The sequence below is a fragment of the Pteropus alecto genome, unplaced genomic scaffold (genome assembly GCF_000325575.1).
Source record: "Pteropus alecto unplaced genomic scaffold, ASM32557v1 scaffold75, whole genome shotgun sequence".
Lineage (NCBI taxonomy): Eukaryota > Metazoa > Chordata > Mammalia > Chiroptera > Pteropodidae > Pteropus > Pteropus alecto.
This window is the reverse complement of record NW_006440638.1, coordinates 13,797,858-13,818,343: the sequence shown is the minus strand read 5'-3', so window position 1 is coordinate 13,818,343 and position 20,486 is coordinate 13,797,858. Positions and strand designations below refer to the sequence as shown.

Genomic DNA, 20,486 nt, shown 5'->3' with positions numbered 1-20,486 from the left:
TTTCCTAGAGTACACTGCTGTTGTCATATTTGACTTCTCTTTCAGCACTCACATTTAATTGCAAGAGCTCCATCTTTTCACTGTTCTTCTGTAACCTTTAATACTATTGTTCCTGTCTCTACTACTTACTCTGTCTAGCCTAGTTCAATCTCCCTTCATTTCCACACTGTTGCAGTAACCTCCTAACTGGTCTTTTCCTAAGACATCACTGTGCATATGGCCCTCTTCAGCGCATACCAACTGAATTCTCCCTAGAACTTCCTGTTTTATACCTCTTCAGACTGATAGTCATGGTACCCCATGATAGGGCCCCAGCCTGCTTATTTCCCTTCTGTGTATGCCCCACTAGCCCTGATCTCTCACGTGCCAGCTAACCCACACGAGTTTCTGCTCCTCAGTGGCTTTTCTTTATCTGTGCTTCTCTATTTATTTGTTCATTCCGCCAGAAGATTCCACGCTCCACCTTCACCTATCAGAACACTATCCATTTTTCAAAGCCTGTGAGCAGCTTCCATCAGCTGATATAGATGATCACTCCTGCCTGAGATCTCCTCTTACCCTCTGAGTACTGTGCCTGTTACTCACTCATCTTTACTTCCATTATGGGGCCTTGAATCTTGTAGGAAGTCTATAAATTTGTCATATAAATGCTGTCATTTTTTTCTTCGAAGTTGCATTTTCTTAAAGAGAACATTAAATTTGTTTCAGTCATTTGGTGTTTAAGACTATAAATGTCTTTGGGTTTCTGATAACTTTTCCAATATGCACATGTGTTTGCTGTGCTCTTTGTGTCTGGTTTCTGGTTTTCACAACTCTCTTGACACTGCCAATGGTCCTGAGGGATCGAATCATAGATGATGGTAGCTGGCGTCAAAAGGTTTGGTGGAAGCTAGTCTGATTTAAAAACTGAAATCAAATCACTGAGAATTTATTATTTTGGAGGTACTGGTATTTCTGTATTGCTATTTAAGTTAGTTTGCAGAGACCATTACTTCAGTGTTGTATTATCTGTAACTTATTGAACAGTACTTCTAAATATATAGTACAATATATGCATATGTGTATAAGTTAATTGTAATCGCACTGTAGAATGGTTAACTAATGAAATATCTGACAATAATAGTTTGTATTTGAAGGACCCCGTTCTAGTCTACATTATAGAAGTAGCTATGGCAAGGACTTCAGATATTATTGTCTAAACCTGTACTAGAGGATTCATTAATTAACATAAAGAACTGTTACTAGTTCCGTGTCTCACCGCTTAGAGGAAGATTCTGTTGCCCAAAGGTAGCCATTGCACATTGTACATTCTCCTTGGACCGAACATGCTGGACTGCCTAAAACAGCAGAGAATGGAGACTTTACTAAGCTTAACAGTTAGGTTTCTTCAGCCTTTCTTAAATCACAGATTGCTAATAAATATCTGTTTGCAAAGTCCATCTGAGGTGTTTTTTTTACCATAAATATCACATGATAAGGAGGTTGTGGGTTTTACATAAATAATTATATGTCTTTGATATATAAATGTTTATATGTGTTTGTACACATACATATAAACATATATACAGGTATATGTGTGTATCTGTGTGTGTGTGTGTGCGTGTGTGTGTGTGTATAATATTCCCCCACAAAGACACACAATCATCCCTTTTCTCTGTTTCTGTAAAATTTTTTGTAAAGGTCTTTCCTATTTTTTTGGACCAAAATTGAATGGAGTTACTTGGCAAACCTACACTACTATCTGCTCACTTTTTAAATTTTCCTAGTATACAGGTAAGGCTTCCAAACATGGAGGCAAAACCAGTTCTCATCTTTGTTATTAAACTGGTATCTGAAATAGGTTGGTGATCCTTCCTATGGTCAGAAATCTGACTTTTCTTATCAAGGGCTACCACAGAACTGGTACTCAGAAGACCCTTGAAGTAAAGAGTTGCTTCTGCAGCTCTGTAGTGGAAGAGGGGAAGAGGGGGAGCACAAAACATCAACATCCATCTTATTGTTTTCTCAGCCTTGGAGTTTGAGAAGGATCAATTTTTAAGAAAGGAAAGTAGTCAGTCTCTACCTATGTGCTATTGAACTTTCTGCGCCACTTCCAGCTATGCTGTAATTCAGTTCAGCTGCTTCAGTGATCATTTATGAAGTGCTCACAAGGGGCCAGGCCCTGTAATCTCATGGGATATGGAGCCAGTAACTTTTATTTAGTGGAGTAACATCTGTTAAAGTTATTCTTACAAAATTTTAAAATACCATTAGATTATAGGCTCCTTGAGGCCAAAGACCTTGTTTTAATCATACTTTATCCTGTGGGTTTTACCTTAGCACTGGACACTTAATGGGCCTTCAGTAAATGTTTGTAGTGTTAATGGAGATTGAGTTAAATTAAGTCTTTTTGAACTTTCATATTGTGTTTTACCTAAAATTTTTTTCCATAAAAAACTTGTACTTTTTAAAGGGCTCTTAGTTTTTTTTTAGTTCATTCTGTCATGACTGTTCTTTTCATTCATTTCTTTCTCATCTAATTTAATGATGGAAAAACAAGTAATGATTTAGTCATCAAGAAAGTAGAGGTATTAACATGTAATAAAATCTTTTGTGTCAAAATAAAAAAAGATATAATAAAGGTAACATGCCTTGGATTTATATTAATAAATGTACTCTGTTATTAGGAATTTGATTGAAACACTTAGTAAATATTTTATGAAAGAATATTTTATTTTCTTGTAGTATTTAGCCATTCCTTGTCTCTTGTTAACAATTCTAATTAGGAAGAAAAGTTTTTCACATATTATTTCAATTATGTTGATCTTTCTTAGTGTTGTGATGATGTTGCAATCTTATAATAGTATGGAAAGAATAAAAGAATTAAGATGCAAATTTAAAGATTGAGTAACTTCATAGCAAAGGTTTCTTTATAGTTAGACTTCAACTCTTTTTCTCTGAAGTTTTATTTAAAATGAAAAACTGCTTCTACGAGGCACTGCTCATGTGAATCAGTGTTAGATATTCATGGTCTTAAATTCAGCACATTACCTGCCAATGAGTAGGAAGTCAGCTGTGGTATGTGTGTGTTTTGTGTGTGTGTATATATATGTATATTACATAGGTAAAACAGCTCACAGATTTTCGGATGATTGTCATCCTGTTTCCTTTAACAATAGGACTCTAAAAGATTTGACATCTTTCACACTTCTATTTCCTATTTAATAATACCTCCATTCATCTAGAGCTGCTCAAGTCATTTATATTGCACAGCTTTTACCTTAAGGAAAACTCAGTGTTCAAAGAATGGCTTAGGTGTCTTTATAGGAGTATTATACATTCTTTAATCAATAAAAGTTGTGTTAATAAAACACCATTGTGTTTCTCCTTACTAGGTATTTTTTATGATTATTTGCATTTAGATTTGAATTCTTAATTTCCCATTTGTTTTCTAAATGACATCATTTAAAATGTTTTAAGAAAATATTAACATTTCCTTATTGGATTATGAGAAAAGAGTATCTTTAAGGGAAATTTGCCTTATGAGCAGATGATTTACAATATTGTTTTCTCTTGGCTAACCTTTGTTAAAACTCAAAATATATGCGGGTTTTTTTGTTGTCGTTAACTGCATTAGAATTAGTTATATATTATAACTTATTTGTAGTATGTAAAGTGCTCAAACAGTGCCTGGCACATAGGTGAGCACTAAGGTTTTGCCATTATTATTTTGATTTTAAAGATGGAGAAGATGGAAATGAAGTGCCTTTTTTTTAATTTTTACATTGAAATTTGATATTGTCAGGGATCAATATGATAAAATTATAGTTTACTCCAAAGCTCTCTACAAAAGATTTTCTATCTTTATATTTAATTTGCATGTATGCCATAATTTGTTTTTCTGCATTTCCTCCTTTTGAGGTTTCTCTGTAGATTTTTTTTAACATTTCATTTTTAAGAACTTCTTCATTTTCTTAAATTCTGCATCTTCTGTTAATCAAATAACTTAAAATGCCTTTCACATTTTATACATCGAAATGGCACTGAACTTGAAAAGCAAAGGATTGTTTTCCCATGGGGAAGCTGTATTGTGTCTATTTAATAATGGAGAACATTGCAGTAGATTGATTGACATGAAGCGATACTTCCTTGGTAGTTCAGTTTGCATTTCCCAGAGTTTGAGTGTTTTCTTGTTTTGTTTATTGGTAACTGACCACTGGAAATTGCTCTTCTGTGAATTTGCCTCTTTTTTTTGTCTTTCACCATTTTTTTCCTTGGTGCTGATCTTGTCAGTTTGTAAAAGCTCTTTGTTTTTATGAATATTAAGCCTCTGTCCTCTGTATTGGAAATATTTTCCCAAAAGCTATTGTCTGTTCTTTTGCTTTTCCATTGTTTGCTATAGAAATTTTTTATTTTTTATGTAGTAAATATTCCTGTCCTCTCATTTATATTAAGGTTTCCTTGTTTGCATAATGTACATATATTCTCTTAGATTTTTTTTGCAGGGTTCTTACAGAACAATCTTTTTTACATTTAATCTGTCTACTATTTATTTTTTGTGCCTGAGGTAAGATGGGTCCTATTTTCTTCTAGTTGCCCTCAGTATATTATGCCAGCACCTTTCCTCACCTTTTTATAAATTAAATTTCTATATATATTGAAATTTATTACTTGGTTCACTATCGTTAATAGTTTTATCTACTCTTAGACTAATGAATTTATTTGATTTAAGCAACTATGTCTGAATTTGAATTCTCTCTCTTCCTCAACCCACTCCTTGCTCTTCTTTCTCAAAACACTCTTGGTTATGCACGGGCTTTTATTTTTCTATATAAATGTTGAGATCAATATACAATTTTTAAAAAGACAACTTTATAACTGAAAGAATATGCAATGTGTATATTAAGCTTGGGAGAACTAACAAGAATGTAGTATAGTTTCTACATTTTTTAGACCTTTTTTGATGTTTTTTGATACAATTTTATAGTTTTGTTCATGTACTATACGTCATATACCCCTCTTGTTGAATTTATTTCTAGATATTCTCTAGTATTTGTTACTATTGTGAATGGACTGACTCCCCCTCCCTATTTATTTTAGGAGTTTATCAATAGAATGGTTTTAAAAGGTATTGACTTTTAAATTTCTCTGTAACAGCCACATTATCCAATTTTCTGATTAAGTCTAGAAGTGTTTTACTAGAAACCCTGGGATTTCTAGTAAAAAGTCATTACATGAAAATAAGAAGAGATTATTTTTTCTTCTTCTTTTTTTTTCCATTCTTCTTTCTTCCTTTTCCTGTGTTCCTACAAGTTATTTCATTTTCTTGTCTTACTGTGTTCACTAGAACCTTTAAGGAATGTCAATTAATCCTGCTGACAGCAGGCATCCCTATCTGGTTTTAGTTTTAATTTATTTAACTGCTATGTGTTTGGTTGAATATGGTTTTATACTATATCTTTGTCATGGCTTTTAATGCTCTTTAAAAAAAAATCCCATTTAGTCATTTTAACCTTTAAACCTAATTTCTATGCCTGTTATTTTAAGCATTTCTTTATCATTTTGTTTAAGTAGAATATTTCTTTTAAACAAACTATAGCTAAGTCTTTTAATGGAGTAATTTACTTTCTTTACCTGCTGTAGCAATAGTTTTTCTTTTAACTTGCTTTATTTGTTATGTATTTTTACTTATGGTTTCTTATTCCTTTTCTTATTTTTGCTGGTTTAATAAAGTTATTTTGGATTCCTTTTTTTAAAAAATCTTGTTACACTAGAAATTCTGCTGAACATTTACATTTAATTAATGATTACTTTTTCTTTCCCTGTGCTTTTAATTAGAAATATTTGTTTATCATTATTTGAAAATAAGTTAGTGGTGAGAAATCACTAGTATTTAACTTTGCTGTGATTGGTTCATTTTTATACCTCTTACTTCCACCCCTCAGGAAGCTAAGAACCTAGACTATTTCACTTCCCTGCTTTTCTCTCTCTCTCATACCCGTTGAGAACTTGAGAGTACTTTTACTGCTACTATCTTTAGCTCCTCTCTCAACTCCTAGATTTTCCTGAGACAGTTTAATACTTTTAGTTCAATTTGTAGTAATTATTGCTTTGTTCTACATCTATTTTGTTTCAAGAGTTCTGATTTACAATTTATTACATGCTGACTGTTAATCATTACTCATTTAGATTAAACTGTATATAAAACTATCACATTTCATAATTCTAAAAAGCACTTTTTTTTTTTTTTTTGCATTTTAGCACTTCTGAAATTAAGAAGTGCCTTAAAATTGTTTCTAGAAGTAAATATAAATTGAACTGGCAGCACTTGTTTTTCTTATAGTTAGTAGAATCTGTGAAATTGATACAGTTAGATGAAACTATATATGGAGTACAGAGTGCAAATACGGCGTTTATTTCTTACTACTGTTGTCTCTTCCATCCTTCCCCAGAGGATCTCTGTTCTAATTTGTTTGTTCTTTAGCCAGAATTCTTTCACAGGTGTTTTGCTGTGTGAGGTATGTGAGTGGTATATTTTGTGAGTACCCACACATTTTTTTTTTTCCTGCCAGCTGCCAGGTATAGTACTTGGCCACCATTTCTCTTTCAGTAGTCTGTTAGAACCACTGCTGTAGCTTCCAGATGAGAAGTCTGGTGCCTCTCTGAGTTTTCCCCTCTGTAAGTAATGTTATTTCTACCTGCAAGCTTGTAGATTTTTTTTTTTTCTTGTAGAATTCAAGAATATACCAGGTCGTGCATAGGTCTATGTCTAGAATAAAATAAGCTTTTTTAATCTGCAGATTGAGGCCTTTCTTTGGTCCAAGTAAATTTTCTTTTGTTATGAGTTTTATTATTGCCTCTCCTCTGTTTCTTCTGCTGGAACTGCTGTTCATCTCATTAGATATGTCCTCCAAGTCTCTTTATCTTTTCCGTCACGATTTTGGTTTTGCTGCTTTGAGCTATTTTTTTTCATTTGATTTTACAGACCACAAATTTGGACCTTTGCCATAATCCATTTTTTTTCCTTCAGTTAACCTACTCTATGGTTTATTGGGAAAATCATGGTTTTAGATGCATGAAGATCTCTCTGTGCTATGCTTAAATCTCTCTAAGTTCTCTCATTATTTTTCTAACCCATATTGACCTCTCTCTCCAAATAGCTCTGTTTGGTTGTGGATTTGCTCCCTTTGTCCTGACTGATCACTGTCTTTTTGGATGTTCATCCTCCTTATATGTTGTCATAGCTTCCTTGTTTGCTCATTAGGACTCAGTTCTGGTTTTGGCATCTAATGATTCAGGGAGATGTGCCCCCGCCCAAAGGTCATCAGATCTCCACAGGCCAAGCTTTTTCTAGAACCATTAACTTACAGTCTTATTTCCCGGGTTCCAAGAAGCTAGTCTCTAGGCACTTGCCCAACTCTGAGAAATATAAATAAATACCCCCCCCCCACACACACACAACCCACTTTCGAGTTCCTTCCTCTACATTCCAAAGAGCCTAAGTCTTCACTGCCATTTAGCTATCTGCAGACTCCAGGCCTATGTCTATTGCAGCAGACAAGATTGAAAATGATAGTGGAGGTAAAGGAGGGTGTATTCATCTCATCATCTTCTGGGGTCTTTTTCAGGCCTGGATTTTTCTTTCTTTTTTTTTTTTAAATTTCTTTAACGGTTATGGTTGTATGCTTTTGCCTAGTCTTACTAGCAGTGGGGAGAAAAGCATTAGGCATGGAAGTTGTACAGTCTGTGAGATAGATAAATTATAGTTCTCAACTCTTTGCTTCTTTCTCTATAAGAGGATCAGTTATACTCCCTACTTTCTGTTAAATGATTTGCAATTTCTCCCTGTCCCGTAGTCAGGCTTAGAATTGTGATTTGTTTTGGTAAGTGGAATATTTGTGGAAGTGACAATATTCTAATTCTGAACAGAGCTTTAAGAGGTATAACAAGTTTCATCAGTCCTCTTGCTTCTACCTTTTGCCTTGAGAAAGGCATGTCTTAGATATGGTCTTTTCCTTCTGATTGTGTCTGGGAGTGAGAAGATACAGGGAGCAAAAGCCACAGCCTGAGGGCAGCCATAGCTAACCTATAGCCCACATGTAATGTGAGCGAGAAAAACAAGTTTGTTGTATGCCACTGAAATTTGAGGGTTGTTTTGGTACTACAGCAAAGCTTACAGGTAAAATCTGGTTTAATTTCTTGTTCCTCCTTTTATTAGTAATATTTAGTTTTTCTATCATCTTTAACATGTGTATCAGACCCATGAGTCTATTTCCTATCTCTCCTAAATGGCTATAGACATAAGATAGTGTTGTTATGGTCAAATACTAATTACCTGTGATAGAATGTTTACGAATTATATATAAGACAAATCCGTGTAACAGAACTGAGGGAAGGGTAACCAGCAAATTGGGGGCAATGTCTTGTGGCAGTTCATTATATTTATCTAAGACCCTAAACTCTACCCAAAATTATTCTTTTGAAAGCATGGCTTCTCTCTAATTATACAGAGTAGATTCCTTATAGTTCTCAACACCCGGGCTTTAATGCTGTTTTCTGTTATCATAAATGAATAAGAGTTGAATAATTGGAGAAGCATTTATAGAGTGGTTTTCCAAAGCCATATACATACATGACTTGTTGATTTAACTAACAAATATAACGAATGGGATCTATTTTTTATATTTTCTCCTATTTCTATATAATCTATATTCACTTTTCTTTTTTCTTATTAAGCTCTAAGAATGTTGTTCTGACTAGTATTTGTAAAACAATAGTTGATGAATGGAAAGGGTGTTCATTGAACTGTGAGCCCAAAGACCTGGGTTCCACCCTTATTCTGCCACTAGCCTTTTTCCCTGCCTTCTCTTCTTTCATTCCTTTGCCTTTCCTTCATTTGTTCAGGTAATAAAGATACTGAGCACTCTGTTATGCCAAGCGTTGGAATGTAATGAGATGTAAGCCGGACCCCGCTACCTTCTTGCCCTTATCCAGCTTACTATCTTTTCTTCTGTTCCCTCAGCCTATTTCTTCTGACCATACTATAAATTAGTCAGTGTTACATTACCACCCAGCCTCGTTCTTGTCATTTTATGTTATTGGTGCTGCTTTCAAATATATTTTTACTACCACTGGATTATTTTGGGGAGGCTCAGGGGTGATGCTGAGAGAGAAGGGTAAGTAGATGGGAGGGAGGGAGCATGTGAGCTACCCACATGGCCTAACCACTATACAAACCTGTTTTTATTTTTCATGATCCTTTTCAAGTTGTAAATTTGCTTAAATGCCCAAAGGATGTATCTGTTGGAATGCTTTGACTATTAGGTGAGATGTTTATTGCTCCTGGTTAGTCTTCTAAATTTTATTAATTTTATTTTTACTTTTTAGAGTTTGGGAAACCATCAATTAGAACATCTTTATTATCAAAAAAATTGCTTCAAAAATGGGGAAAACCTGGATAAATAAGCATGATCCTTAGTTTACAAGGGCAGTTGGTAGGATAATAAGTAAAATAATCTACTTTCTATTGTAGAACTTCTTGAAGGGCTGGTTATTCATTTTTCCTTGCCCCCCGCTTTTTTGTTTTCTGAATAAAGCTAAATATGGTGGCTAGAAGGGAAAGAAGGGGTTGTAGGTGGGAAAGACAACTGAACTATGTATGCTAATGCCATTCTCAGCTACAGAAAAAAAATCTTAAGAACAACCTGATTATATTTTGTACGGGATTAAAGTTGCATACAGATTCCAACTGAAAACATCTGTTTCCTGACCCTGTGCCAGAGTTCTAACATCTTGACAGGAATTCTGGTTTTGATATTTCTGAGTCTCATGCACCTCCCTCAACTACCCTGTGGCTGTTTTCTTAGAAGGCTTAAATCAACATTGCTTAACATATTGGAAATGACTCTGTTAAGAACTGAAAATGAATTTCTTCATTTGCCTCTTATACACAAAAAGAAAATTTCGGGTTTCATTAGCAAGGATCATCATAATTGCTGATTAAGAATTGTGGGGCAATCCACAGTTCATTAAAGAAGCCAATGAAAATAAATGGATCACTGAAGGAATCAGTGTATATGTATATGTATGTATATGTATGTATATTTATATAAAGATAGGATTTTAAAAACTTTCCTGAGTTAAATGGAAAACTTTTAAAAGCATTTTTAACTTTTTTCTTAAGAATTCCAACTACCAAAATTAATTTTTTTTCTCTTTTCTTTTTTTTGGGAGGGCATAACTTGTATCTACTTGTGACCTGATATTTACATTCTGCTAAGTCAAGCATAGGTTGGTAATTCTTGACATCATAATTTCACTGCATAAGTAATGTTTACAGACCTGTGGAAACAGGATTTAATCTTAATGCAAGTATTGAATATTCGCTTGAAGAGAGTTAATGTCGAATGGTGTATTAGAATCAGTTAGTTGATACGTGAAAGCCAGTGTGACTTTGGGATTTTCATTTTGATTGATTTCTTAAGTTAAACTTGATACCTAAAAAGGATTTCTTTATGCTTTGATATTCCTGAATATTAACACTGGGCATTTTTAAAGAGAATTATGCTAATGAAGGGTAAAGGTTGGCTTTTAGCCTGCCACGTTATTAAGTATGATCAGAAATTATATATATATAATCCATATGCTGTATCTAGAATCTCCTATATATTAGAAATTATCAATTAAACAGTGTTTTATGAGAAAAAATTAGAAATAAACCATTAAGGGATAGTTAAGTATTATGAAATACTATGCAATGGTCAAAAATGACAGGTTTATATTAATCAACATGGAAATATCTCTAAGACATTGTTTGGAGGGGAAAAGTCAAATTTTGGAACTATGTGTATACTAGTCTCTAATTTAAAAAAAACTAAAACTAAATATGTTGAGATAAATGAGGCGATATATTCCAAACTATTAATGTCAGTTAACTTTGGTTCACTGGGGGTAGGGAGCTCCCTGTGACTTAGTTCCAGGCTTCTGTAGATGAATTTTAATAATAAGAATGTAATCATGCTTTACTTGTATACTTGCTTTTTATTAAGGAAAATTTAAAACATACGCAAGGTAAACAAAATAGTAAAACGAACCCTGAAGTGCCCACCACCACACTTCAGCAGTTATCAATATTCTGCCATTTTATTCATCTCTATCTCCTCCCACTCTTCACCTTGATTGCTATTGTATTCTTTATAGTTATATTTGTAGATAAAATTTGTATTCATTGAAATCACAAATCATAGATGTATACTTTCGAAGAATGGATATACTCGTGTAATCCACACCCCAATTATGATATTGAATATTTCCATATCCCTAGACTGTTCTCTGGTATCCCATCCCAGTCAGTCTGCCCACTCAGGTTGTTCTGTCTTTCCTTAGAAATTTATATAAATAGAATCATATAGGACAAACTCTTTTTGTGTCTAACATTTTTTGCTCGTCATAATGTGTGTGAGAACATTAATGTTAGTTGAATGTATCAGTGATTCTTTCTATTTTATTCCTATTATTCTATTGTATAAATATACCACAATTTGTATAGCCTTTGTCCTGTTGATGGACACTAACTATTGTTAGTTAACCCTTCACTAGCATAATTCTCCTTAAAAATGCTCAGTGTTAATATTCAGGAATATCAGAGCACAAAGAAATCCTTTTTGGGTGTCAAGTTTAATTTAAGATTTGTATATCTTTTTTGTGAAATGTTTGTTCAAGTCTTGTACATTTTAAAATCTGGGCTATTAGTATTTCTCTCTTTTTATTAAGCTTTGAAAATTCTTTATATATTTTAAATAGAAATCCTTCGTCAGATATACTTTGTGAGTATTTTGTTCCAGTCTGTAGCTTGCCTCTTCATTAATACTGTGTTTTTAAATTTTTTTTAAAAAAGTAAATAGTGGTAAAATACACAAAACACTTATAATCTTAACCATTTTAAGTGTACAATTCAGTTGTATTGATTTCATATTGTTGTGTAACCAGTCTCCAAAACTCTTTTCATTTTGCAAAACTGAAACTCTATACCCATTAACTCCATATTCCTTCTCTCAGCTACCATTTTACTCTCTGTATTTATGAATTTGGCTGCTCTAGATTCCTATAAGTGGAATCATACAGTATGTGTCTTTTTGTGTCTGACCTATTTTACTTACCATAATGTACTCAAGCTTCATCCATTCTGTAGCATGTCAGAATTCTTTTCTTTTTAAGGCGGAATAATATTCCATTGTATGTATATACCATTTATCCATTTATCTATCAAAGGATAGTTGGGTTACTTCCATCTTCTGGCTGTTGTGAATAATGTTACTATGAACATGAATGTACAAATATCTCTGAGGTTTTACTTTAAATTGGTTAGTGTATATACCCAGAAGAAATTGCTTCTATTTTTAATTTTTCGAGGAAATTCCATACTATTTTCCAAGCGGCTGCACCATTTTACATTCCCACCAATAGAGCACAAGGGTTCCAATTACTTCACATCCTTGCCCATGCTTGTTATTTTTGGGGTGTTTTTGATAGTAGGTCCTAAATGGGTGATTCTCCTTGTGGTTTCGATTGGTATATCCCTAATGTTTAGTAATCTTGAGTATCTTTCCGTATGCTTGCTGACTATTTGTATATGTTATTTGGAGAAATTGCTATTCAAATTCTTTGCCCATTTAAAAAATTGGGTGGTTTGGTTTTTTTCTGTTGAGTTGTAGGAGTTCTTTATAGATTATGAATATTAACCCCTTATCAGATATATGATTTGCAGTGTATTTTCTCCTACTCCAGTATGTTGATTGTGTCCTTTGGTATACAGAAATTTTAAATTTTGACATCGCATTTGTCTAGTTTTGTTTTTGTTGCCTATAGATTGGTATCATAGCCAAGAAATCATTGCCAAATCCAGTGTCATGAAGATTTTCCTCTAAGTTTTATCGTTTCAGGTCTTACATTCAGATATTCGATCCATTTTGAGTTAATTTTTGTACATGGTGTAAGGTAAGGGTCTGACTTCATTCCATGTGAAGATCCAATTTGCCTAGCACCATTTGTCCATCCCCTATTGAGTGGATTTGGCACTCTTGTCAAAGATCATTTGATTATATATGCAAAGGTTTATATCTGGGCATTCTTCTATTCCATTGCTCTGTATGTCTGGTGATGCCACTACTGCACTGTTTTTGTTCACTATAGCTTTGTAGTAAGTTTTAATACTCTCAGTGCTTTTGCCTTTCAGATCTAATACATTTACTTGAGAATCAAACTGCTCACACATCTCATTTTCTATATTAGATTTTCATACTCTTGTGTCCATTTTCTGCTTTCATTGGAAAGATGCCTTAGGAATTTGAAACCTCAGGAGTAATTCACTTTCAATTTTTCCTACTTTTAGGTTAATTTTCTCTATTAGTTGTACATTCTTTTTAAAAAAATTTTCTGGCTTTATTGAAATATAATAGATAAATTAGTTGCTCATATTTACATTGTAAAATTCAATGAGTTTTTCTCAATTATAGTTGGCATGTAATATTAGTTTTGGTTGTACAGCGTAGTGATCAGAGATCCACATAATTCACAAAGTGATCACCCCACTAAATCTAGTACCCTTCTTCCCCCTTACACATTTATCACAACATCATTGACTATTTTCTTTATGCTACACTTTATATCTCTATGTCTACTTTGTAACTATCCATTTATGCTTCTTAATTTTTTTGACTTTCTTTGCCATTCCCCCCAGCCACCCTCCCATCTAGTAGCACTCTATATCTTCTCTGTATCTATGGATTTATTTCTGTTGTCATCGTCGTCGTTGTTGTTGTTGTTTATTTTGTTCTTTAGATTCCACATGTATTTGAAATCATGCGATATTTGTCTTCTCTATCTGAGTTATTTCATTCAGCACAATACACTCTAGGTCCATCAAGGCAATATCTTTTTCCATCTCCTTCCTTTTAGTCTCTGTGTGTCATTTAATCTGTATGGGTCTTGTTTTCTTATCCACTCAGCCACTTAATTATTTCCATTTGAGGTACATGTTAATAGGAATATAGTATTACCATTCTTTATTCCTGTTTTTGATACATGTTTTTCTTCTTAAAGAAGTCCCTACAACATTTTCTGTACTACTGGCTTGGTATTGATAAATTCCTTCAGCTTATTTTTGTCTGGGAAGCTCTTTTTCTGTCTTTCAACTCTAAATGATAGCTTTGCTGGATAAAGTATTCTTGATTGTAGAGCCTGGGTTTTCATCACATTGAATATTTTATGCCAAGCTTTTCTGTCCTGCATAGTTTCTTTTGAAAAATCAGCTGCCAGTCTTATGGGTGCTACCTTGTAGGTAACTAACTGCTTTTCTCTCATTGCTTTTAAAATTCTCTGTATTTAACCTTTGCTATTTTAATAATGTGTCTTGGTATGGGCCTCTTAGGGTTCATCTTTTTTGGGACTCTCTGAGCTTCCTGGGGTTGTATGTCTGTTTCCTTCACCAGGTTATGGAAGTTTTCCATCATCATTTCTTCAAATAGCTCTTCAACTTCTTGTTTTCCTCCAGGTACCCCTTTGACATGAATATTTTTACATTTCATTGTGTCCCGTAAGCTCCTTAAATTATTATTATAGCCTTGGCTTCTTTTCTCTTGTAGTTCTAATTGAGAGTCCTTGGCTTCACCATCTCCTGTGTCAGTGGTTCGATCATCCTCTTTATTCACTCTGTTGATTCCCTCTAATATACTCTTCATCTCAGATAACGTGTTCTTCATTTCTGACTAGTTCTCTTTTGTAATTTCCATTTCCATTTTTATGGTTTTTATATCTTTGTTAAAGTTCTCACTGAGTTCATCTATTCTTCCCCTAAGTTCATTGAGCAATTTTTTTAACCAGCGTTTTGAACTCTGCATTTGCTTTGTCTTCCCATTTTGGCTGCCTTTCTGTGTCTGTTTCTATGTACTAAGCAAAGCTCCTAAGTCTCCCGATCTTATTAGTGTGGATTTGTGGAGTAGGTGTCCAGTGGCACAGTCCTGAAAGGGGTTCAGCTGCAGGCCATATTAAGCCCCAGCCTGTGCACCTCTGGGGCCACCCGTTAAGATTCAGCAAGCAATCCACAGATGCTGTGCTTATAGTTGCCTCAAAAGGCCACACCAGAATTCGAGGCCAGCTGCTACCAGTGTGAGTCTAGGCACTGCTCATCAAGGAGCACCTGACTTGCTGAGGAAACACCTGGATGTGGCTTGGTAGGGCCACCAGTTGGGGGAGGTGGAGTTTCAGGGAATCCTTTCGGTGGAACGACCAATGTTATCTAGTTTACTGATGTCTCTGCTATTGCGGCGCTGAGTTTGCACACTAGAAAGTGAGCAGGGTCAACAGAGGAACAATGGATACTAACGGAACTTCTGTACAGAGCAAGTCTCACCTTGGCCCTCAAATTAGTGTCACTCTGTAAGTTCCTGCGCAGCCGAACTGGCACTGGTGCTCAGAGCAAGCAGGCCCGCACTGCGAATGTCATCTTGTGGACATGACCCCTTTAAGAGGCATCCGCGGCTGCCGGCTGCCTCTGTCCCACTTAGCCGCTCCAGACCAGGCAGCCTCATGTCTTCACCCCATCCTACCTTCTGCCATTGCAGGGTGATTTAGATTTTCCCTGTTTGTATGGATTGTTCATCTAGATCCCAGGCGATTTTTTCTTGTTGTTTGCTCCTTGTTTCTGTCACAACTTTGATTTGGTCTCGAGAGAGATGAACAAAGCCTCTATCATCTATGCCATTTATTTTTTCCTCATTGGTATACATTCTTTTCTCTACAGTACACATAAATGGTTATAGTTGTTAAACTTAAAAATCTATATATATTTGTTAGAATTTTTTCTTGGTATGTCATATGCTAGTAGATCAGATTTGAATGGCTCTTACTTTTTTTTTTTTTTTTAAATGTAATAATAAGTCACTTTGGGGCCAAAAGTTTTTGAGTCTTCCACTTAATTTTCCTTGGTTACAACTGTGGTCGAATGAAAAAAGACACTATTTAAGAGTAGAAACGCATTTGTTACTGTGCGACACTAGAATGGAAAATCTTAAGTCAAGCTCAGAAATTTGGACACTGTCATACAACAGAAAGGAGACTGACTCCCTCATGGATCACTTGTAGGATCCCTTGAAACTTGGAATGGGCCAGTTTGGACCCACACCAATATACATGGTGTTCTTCAAACCCCTTCTGATTTGAAGTCTTAGCAAACAGTTTTTGTGATTCTTTTGTTTTTTTTGGTTGTATTGCTAGAGAATTTGGGGGTTATTTCTGAACTGTGAAACTCACAGAATGTTTTAGAAGTAAGGTTTTTTTTGGTTGTATTGCTAGAGAATTTGGGGGTTATTTCTGAAAGCATGATCGCCTTCATAGCTTTTTAAATTTACTTTCTTGTTCTTTAGGCTTCCTTGATCAGTTATAGAGGTATTCTGTTCATTGCAGCTTTCAATCAAGTCTTATTTTTTAAAAAAATGTATTGGTATTCTAATTTTACTTTTCATTGAAAAATAGAATTTTAGAGCTCAATAATACCTTAGAAGTCTTATTTTTATATGCCCTCAGTTATATTATAAATCACATCATTATTAAAAGACTTACAAGATTACAGGCATTTAAGATCACAGGGTTATAAGCATTTACTGGCTTCAGGGATGATTCTAGTCCAATGCTTGGTGATAGGTAGAGTGTTCTCATAATGTACTTTTGTACATTCTTTATTTTTTAGTAACACCCAACACTTCCTTCCCCTGTTTACCACACCCAAATTTTATTTTACTTGCTTCACATGGAATCCTCGCATACACTCTTGTATAGAATTATTGCTCTGTTTATTACTAGAGGAATCCATGTTAAATTTTAGCAGGTTTCTGCCCTCTACATCTGCCTCTTTGATGGTAGCTGGGTTTACTGCTACTCACTTATTAGTGCCCTGGGTCTTAACAACCTTATTCAAACAAAACATCTTAAATGGAGGCATTAAAAAGGTCACAACAGTGAGCCATTTTGTAACTTTTGGTGCAATAAAATGGGTATGTTGTGTTTTGGAATATAAGACCTCTGAGTCTAGCTATTCATTTTCTTTATCTATAAAACATTTTAGAATAACAGCTTACATCTGTTTGGGTTTTAAAATTTCACATTTTGAAGAAACATCGCTGTTATGTAACTCCAAACCAGACCTGGGAGGGAGCTAGCTTTCTGACAGGCCATGTTGAGAACTGTAGAAGTTGGGAGAAGTATTTGTTTTAGCTGTGGAGCCATGTTTGCTGGCAGTACTTCTCTAACATATGGGGAACACATTTTCATTATTATTTCTTCATATAGTAAATAACAAGACATATTCAATAAGATTTTTACCTGAAGAATATTTGAAAATTTTTCACACATCAGGAGTTTATCTTATGAGGGATATTCACTACCCGAAACCAGAAATAAATTTGTTTAAACATTTACAGCACATTTAGTTACCTTAGACTGTCAGTTAATCTTGTTTTAGAAAGTAAAGTTGGGATTTACTGTCGGCCCACTTTTTAAAATAAATACTTGATGGAATAGTTTGGCAATTTCAAATGTGTGGTTTTTAAATTACTTCTTTAAATTAAAGGAACAATTTAAAGAATATTTTTAATAGAGGAAAACAGGCAAAATGTTCAACTACAGGATTCAAAATCTAATATTTATTAAGTACCAAAATGTGCAGATAACATACAGTGCAGTTTTATGGGTTATTTTAATCAAGAAGTGAAGAATGCTAGCATGGACAGTTTACAATAAATTATAAGGCCTTTTTCATATTGTAAATGTGAAGTATTCACGTTCTTGTTAAAGTATGATACATTTACATTTGGGAGGAAAGAGCATATAAAAGAACATTAGAATCATCTGCCTGTTAGTCCTCCTGGGCTAGTGTGTGGGGTCCACTGGAGTTAAGGTTTTTTTACTTTAGGAAATATGGAGGTGGGTTCTACTTTAGAATTTTAGAAAGTTTAGTAAAAGCAAATAGATTATACTGAGGGTGAATATACTATGTGCAGAAAAATGCACTAATATGTATTTTAGTTAGTGTACTAGTCAGGGTTCTGGGGTCAGATTGCCTGGGCTTCTTACTTCCTGACTGTGTGCCTTTAGGGAAGTTACAGAGCTGCTTTGAACCTCCCTCTCCTCATCTATAAAATGGGGATAGTAATAATACCTGTCTTTATAGGAGTGTGAGGATTCTGTGAAATAAAAACTTATGAAGTGCTTATTAGCACAGCGCTTGACACATAAAAAGTGCTTGGTAATTCTAGCTCTTTTTGTTACACAACTAGTTGTTAATACTTACATAAGTGTGGTGATTATCTCTACCACTCAGACTTCATTACTACAGATTACTCTTCTCCCTGACCGCTCTTGTATCTAAATCAGATTTTCAGGCCCTCTTCTACTTTGTCTGTTTCCAGCCCTCCATTCCTTCAGAGTGGATAAGCCGCATCTTCCTTGAGGCGGGCAGAGTTCCAACATTGATGCTTTGTTCCTTGGGCCCTGTTTCTCAGCCGACTCTCACAAGTGGCTCTGCCTGTCTCTTCTCTTCCCTACCCCTCATTCCTTCCACCTGCCTTGCCCTCTTTACCAGTTCCTCACTCTTCTTTCTCTTGTCTCCCTCTCCTTTCCTTCTTTTTCCCTTCCTTTCTTCCTCACTCTTCTTTCTCTCCAACCTCTCCCCTCCTCCCTCTCTCTGTTCCCCTTCCTCTATCCTTGTCTTCCTTATCCCTTTTCTTCTCTCTTGCTCCCTCCTTCTCTTCCTCTCTGCCCCTCCTTTCCACCACTCCTCTTTTCCTATCTCTCTTCTTTCTTTTTCTTCCCCTCCTTTCCCTGCTTTCTCGTCCTTTCTCTCTCTCTACTGTCTTTCTGCTCCCAACTCTTTCTCCCTCTCTCCCCCTTGATCCCTCTCTTGCCATCCCTGTTTCTCTTTTAAACTTAACACTTCTTAAGCAGAAAAATGTCAGGTCTTTAAAGTCTTTATTGCTTGTGATGGGAAATATTTATTTTGTCATTTCATAGCCAGAGCCTCTTTATATTGTACTTCTCTTTCCATTTCAAAAGGGTGTCACAGCATCATTTTATGTCCCTTGGGTTCAAAAGTTAGTAGAACCCTAAAGGCAGTTTTAGTTAACTTGCTTTATAAAACCTATGTATACTGAATCTATAAATTTATTTAATGTTAGCTTTATAATAGTAAGTTAAAATGAAATAATGTTTCTAAATAATAATTATGGCTTCATATAGTGATGCCAGACAGAGTCTGATCTTTTTTGCTTAATTTATTTTTTTTTCCCCAGATTCCTTTCTCACTGGTCCAGTTTCCCTTGTGGGAGTCCCTAAAAGTAAGTTTTACAATCTTCATGTAAAATTTCTATCATAAATACCCAAGAGTTTCAGTGTGAAATAGTAGAATATAATATTTTAAAAATTCAAAATTATTAAGAGTTGAAAATATTTTTTTGCGTGTCATTCACACGTTAATTCAGTCATTTAAACTTGTTCAGCTATCTGTGGTACTGAGAAATAAGCATATGGGCACAACAAAAATCCTCAAATGTTAGGAAAAGCTGTGCCTTACTTTCTTCTGTATTATAGCTCTTTTTCCACCCAGTTGAATTTTATTTCACTTCAGTGTGTGTGTGTGTGTGTGTGTGTAGACGTTAAGGAATAACAATGAGGGTAAATGAAAAAGGAAAGAAAGCAAGGTCCTCATATCTGTAGGCCTAGGCCAGGCCTCCTCCACCCACATTTAAGGGTGGGCATGAGAAGGGAGCTGCAGAGGGCATGCCGCTCTGCTGGTCTGGACCTTCCATCTTTGCTGCTTACCCCACTAGGCCTAGGAACCCCCAGTGAGAAGTCACAGAGCATGGTGAGTTGTGCGTCAACCTTGGAAAGGTCACTCATGTTTAAATACAAACAAATGAATTTTTAAAAACCTGTGTTCAAAAATGCAGAAATGTATTTGTTTTTCATCTTACGATGGGATGATTTTAAAAATTGTGTCATGCTATGAATTGTGTATTTGTCAGCATTTTAAAGACTATAATTAAAAAGAAAATTATTTAATAGAGAACATCTTATGTGGTAAGGATGTTTTATTTTGTAAAATTTGAGAGTTGTATGCACATGCACACACTCATATCTGTACTGGGTTGTAATGTAAAATGTATTTCTCAATGAGGATAATGATCAAAAGAATTTGAAAGCCCTTGTTCAAGTGAAAATGGTTTGTAAATTACCGAACTGTAAAATGACAAAGTATCTAGGTAGACATTTGATAATACAAAAAATAAAGGAATTATTCCCATAGTTGTATGGAATTAGTAATCATAGATGGCTCAGGCAAAATTTCTTTTGAAGAGCAGCAAAAATTATTTGGACTATAAGACATATTCTATTAAGATTATATACTGAGGATAAAATGAGATAAAACATTATTCATAAAAAAACTCTGGAATATTAAG

The 20,486-nt window shown here is 34.7% G+C and overlaps 1 protein-coding gene across 5 annotated transcripts in view; it reads left to right on the top strand.

Moving 5' to 3' along the window:
- The window catches only part of SLC25A26 (solute carrier family 25 member 26), a 142,502-nt gene that overhangs the window by 78,846 nt on the left and 43,170 nt on the right, over positions 1–20,486 (top strand). For all 5 annotated transcript variants that reach the window (XR_001517389.2, XM_025050696.1, XM_015593778.2 and 2 more), the window contains one exon: positions 19,320–19,364. Coding sequence is in view for 4 of the 5 variants with exons in the window: in XM_025050696.1 (XP_024906464.1) it covers positions 19,320–19,364 (45 nt within the window). In the remaining variant the exon portion in view is untranslated. The remainder of the gene's footprint in view (positions 1–19,319; positions 19,365–20,486) is intronic.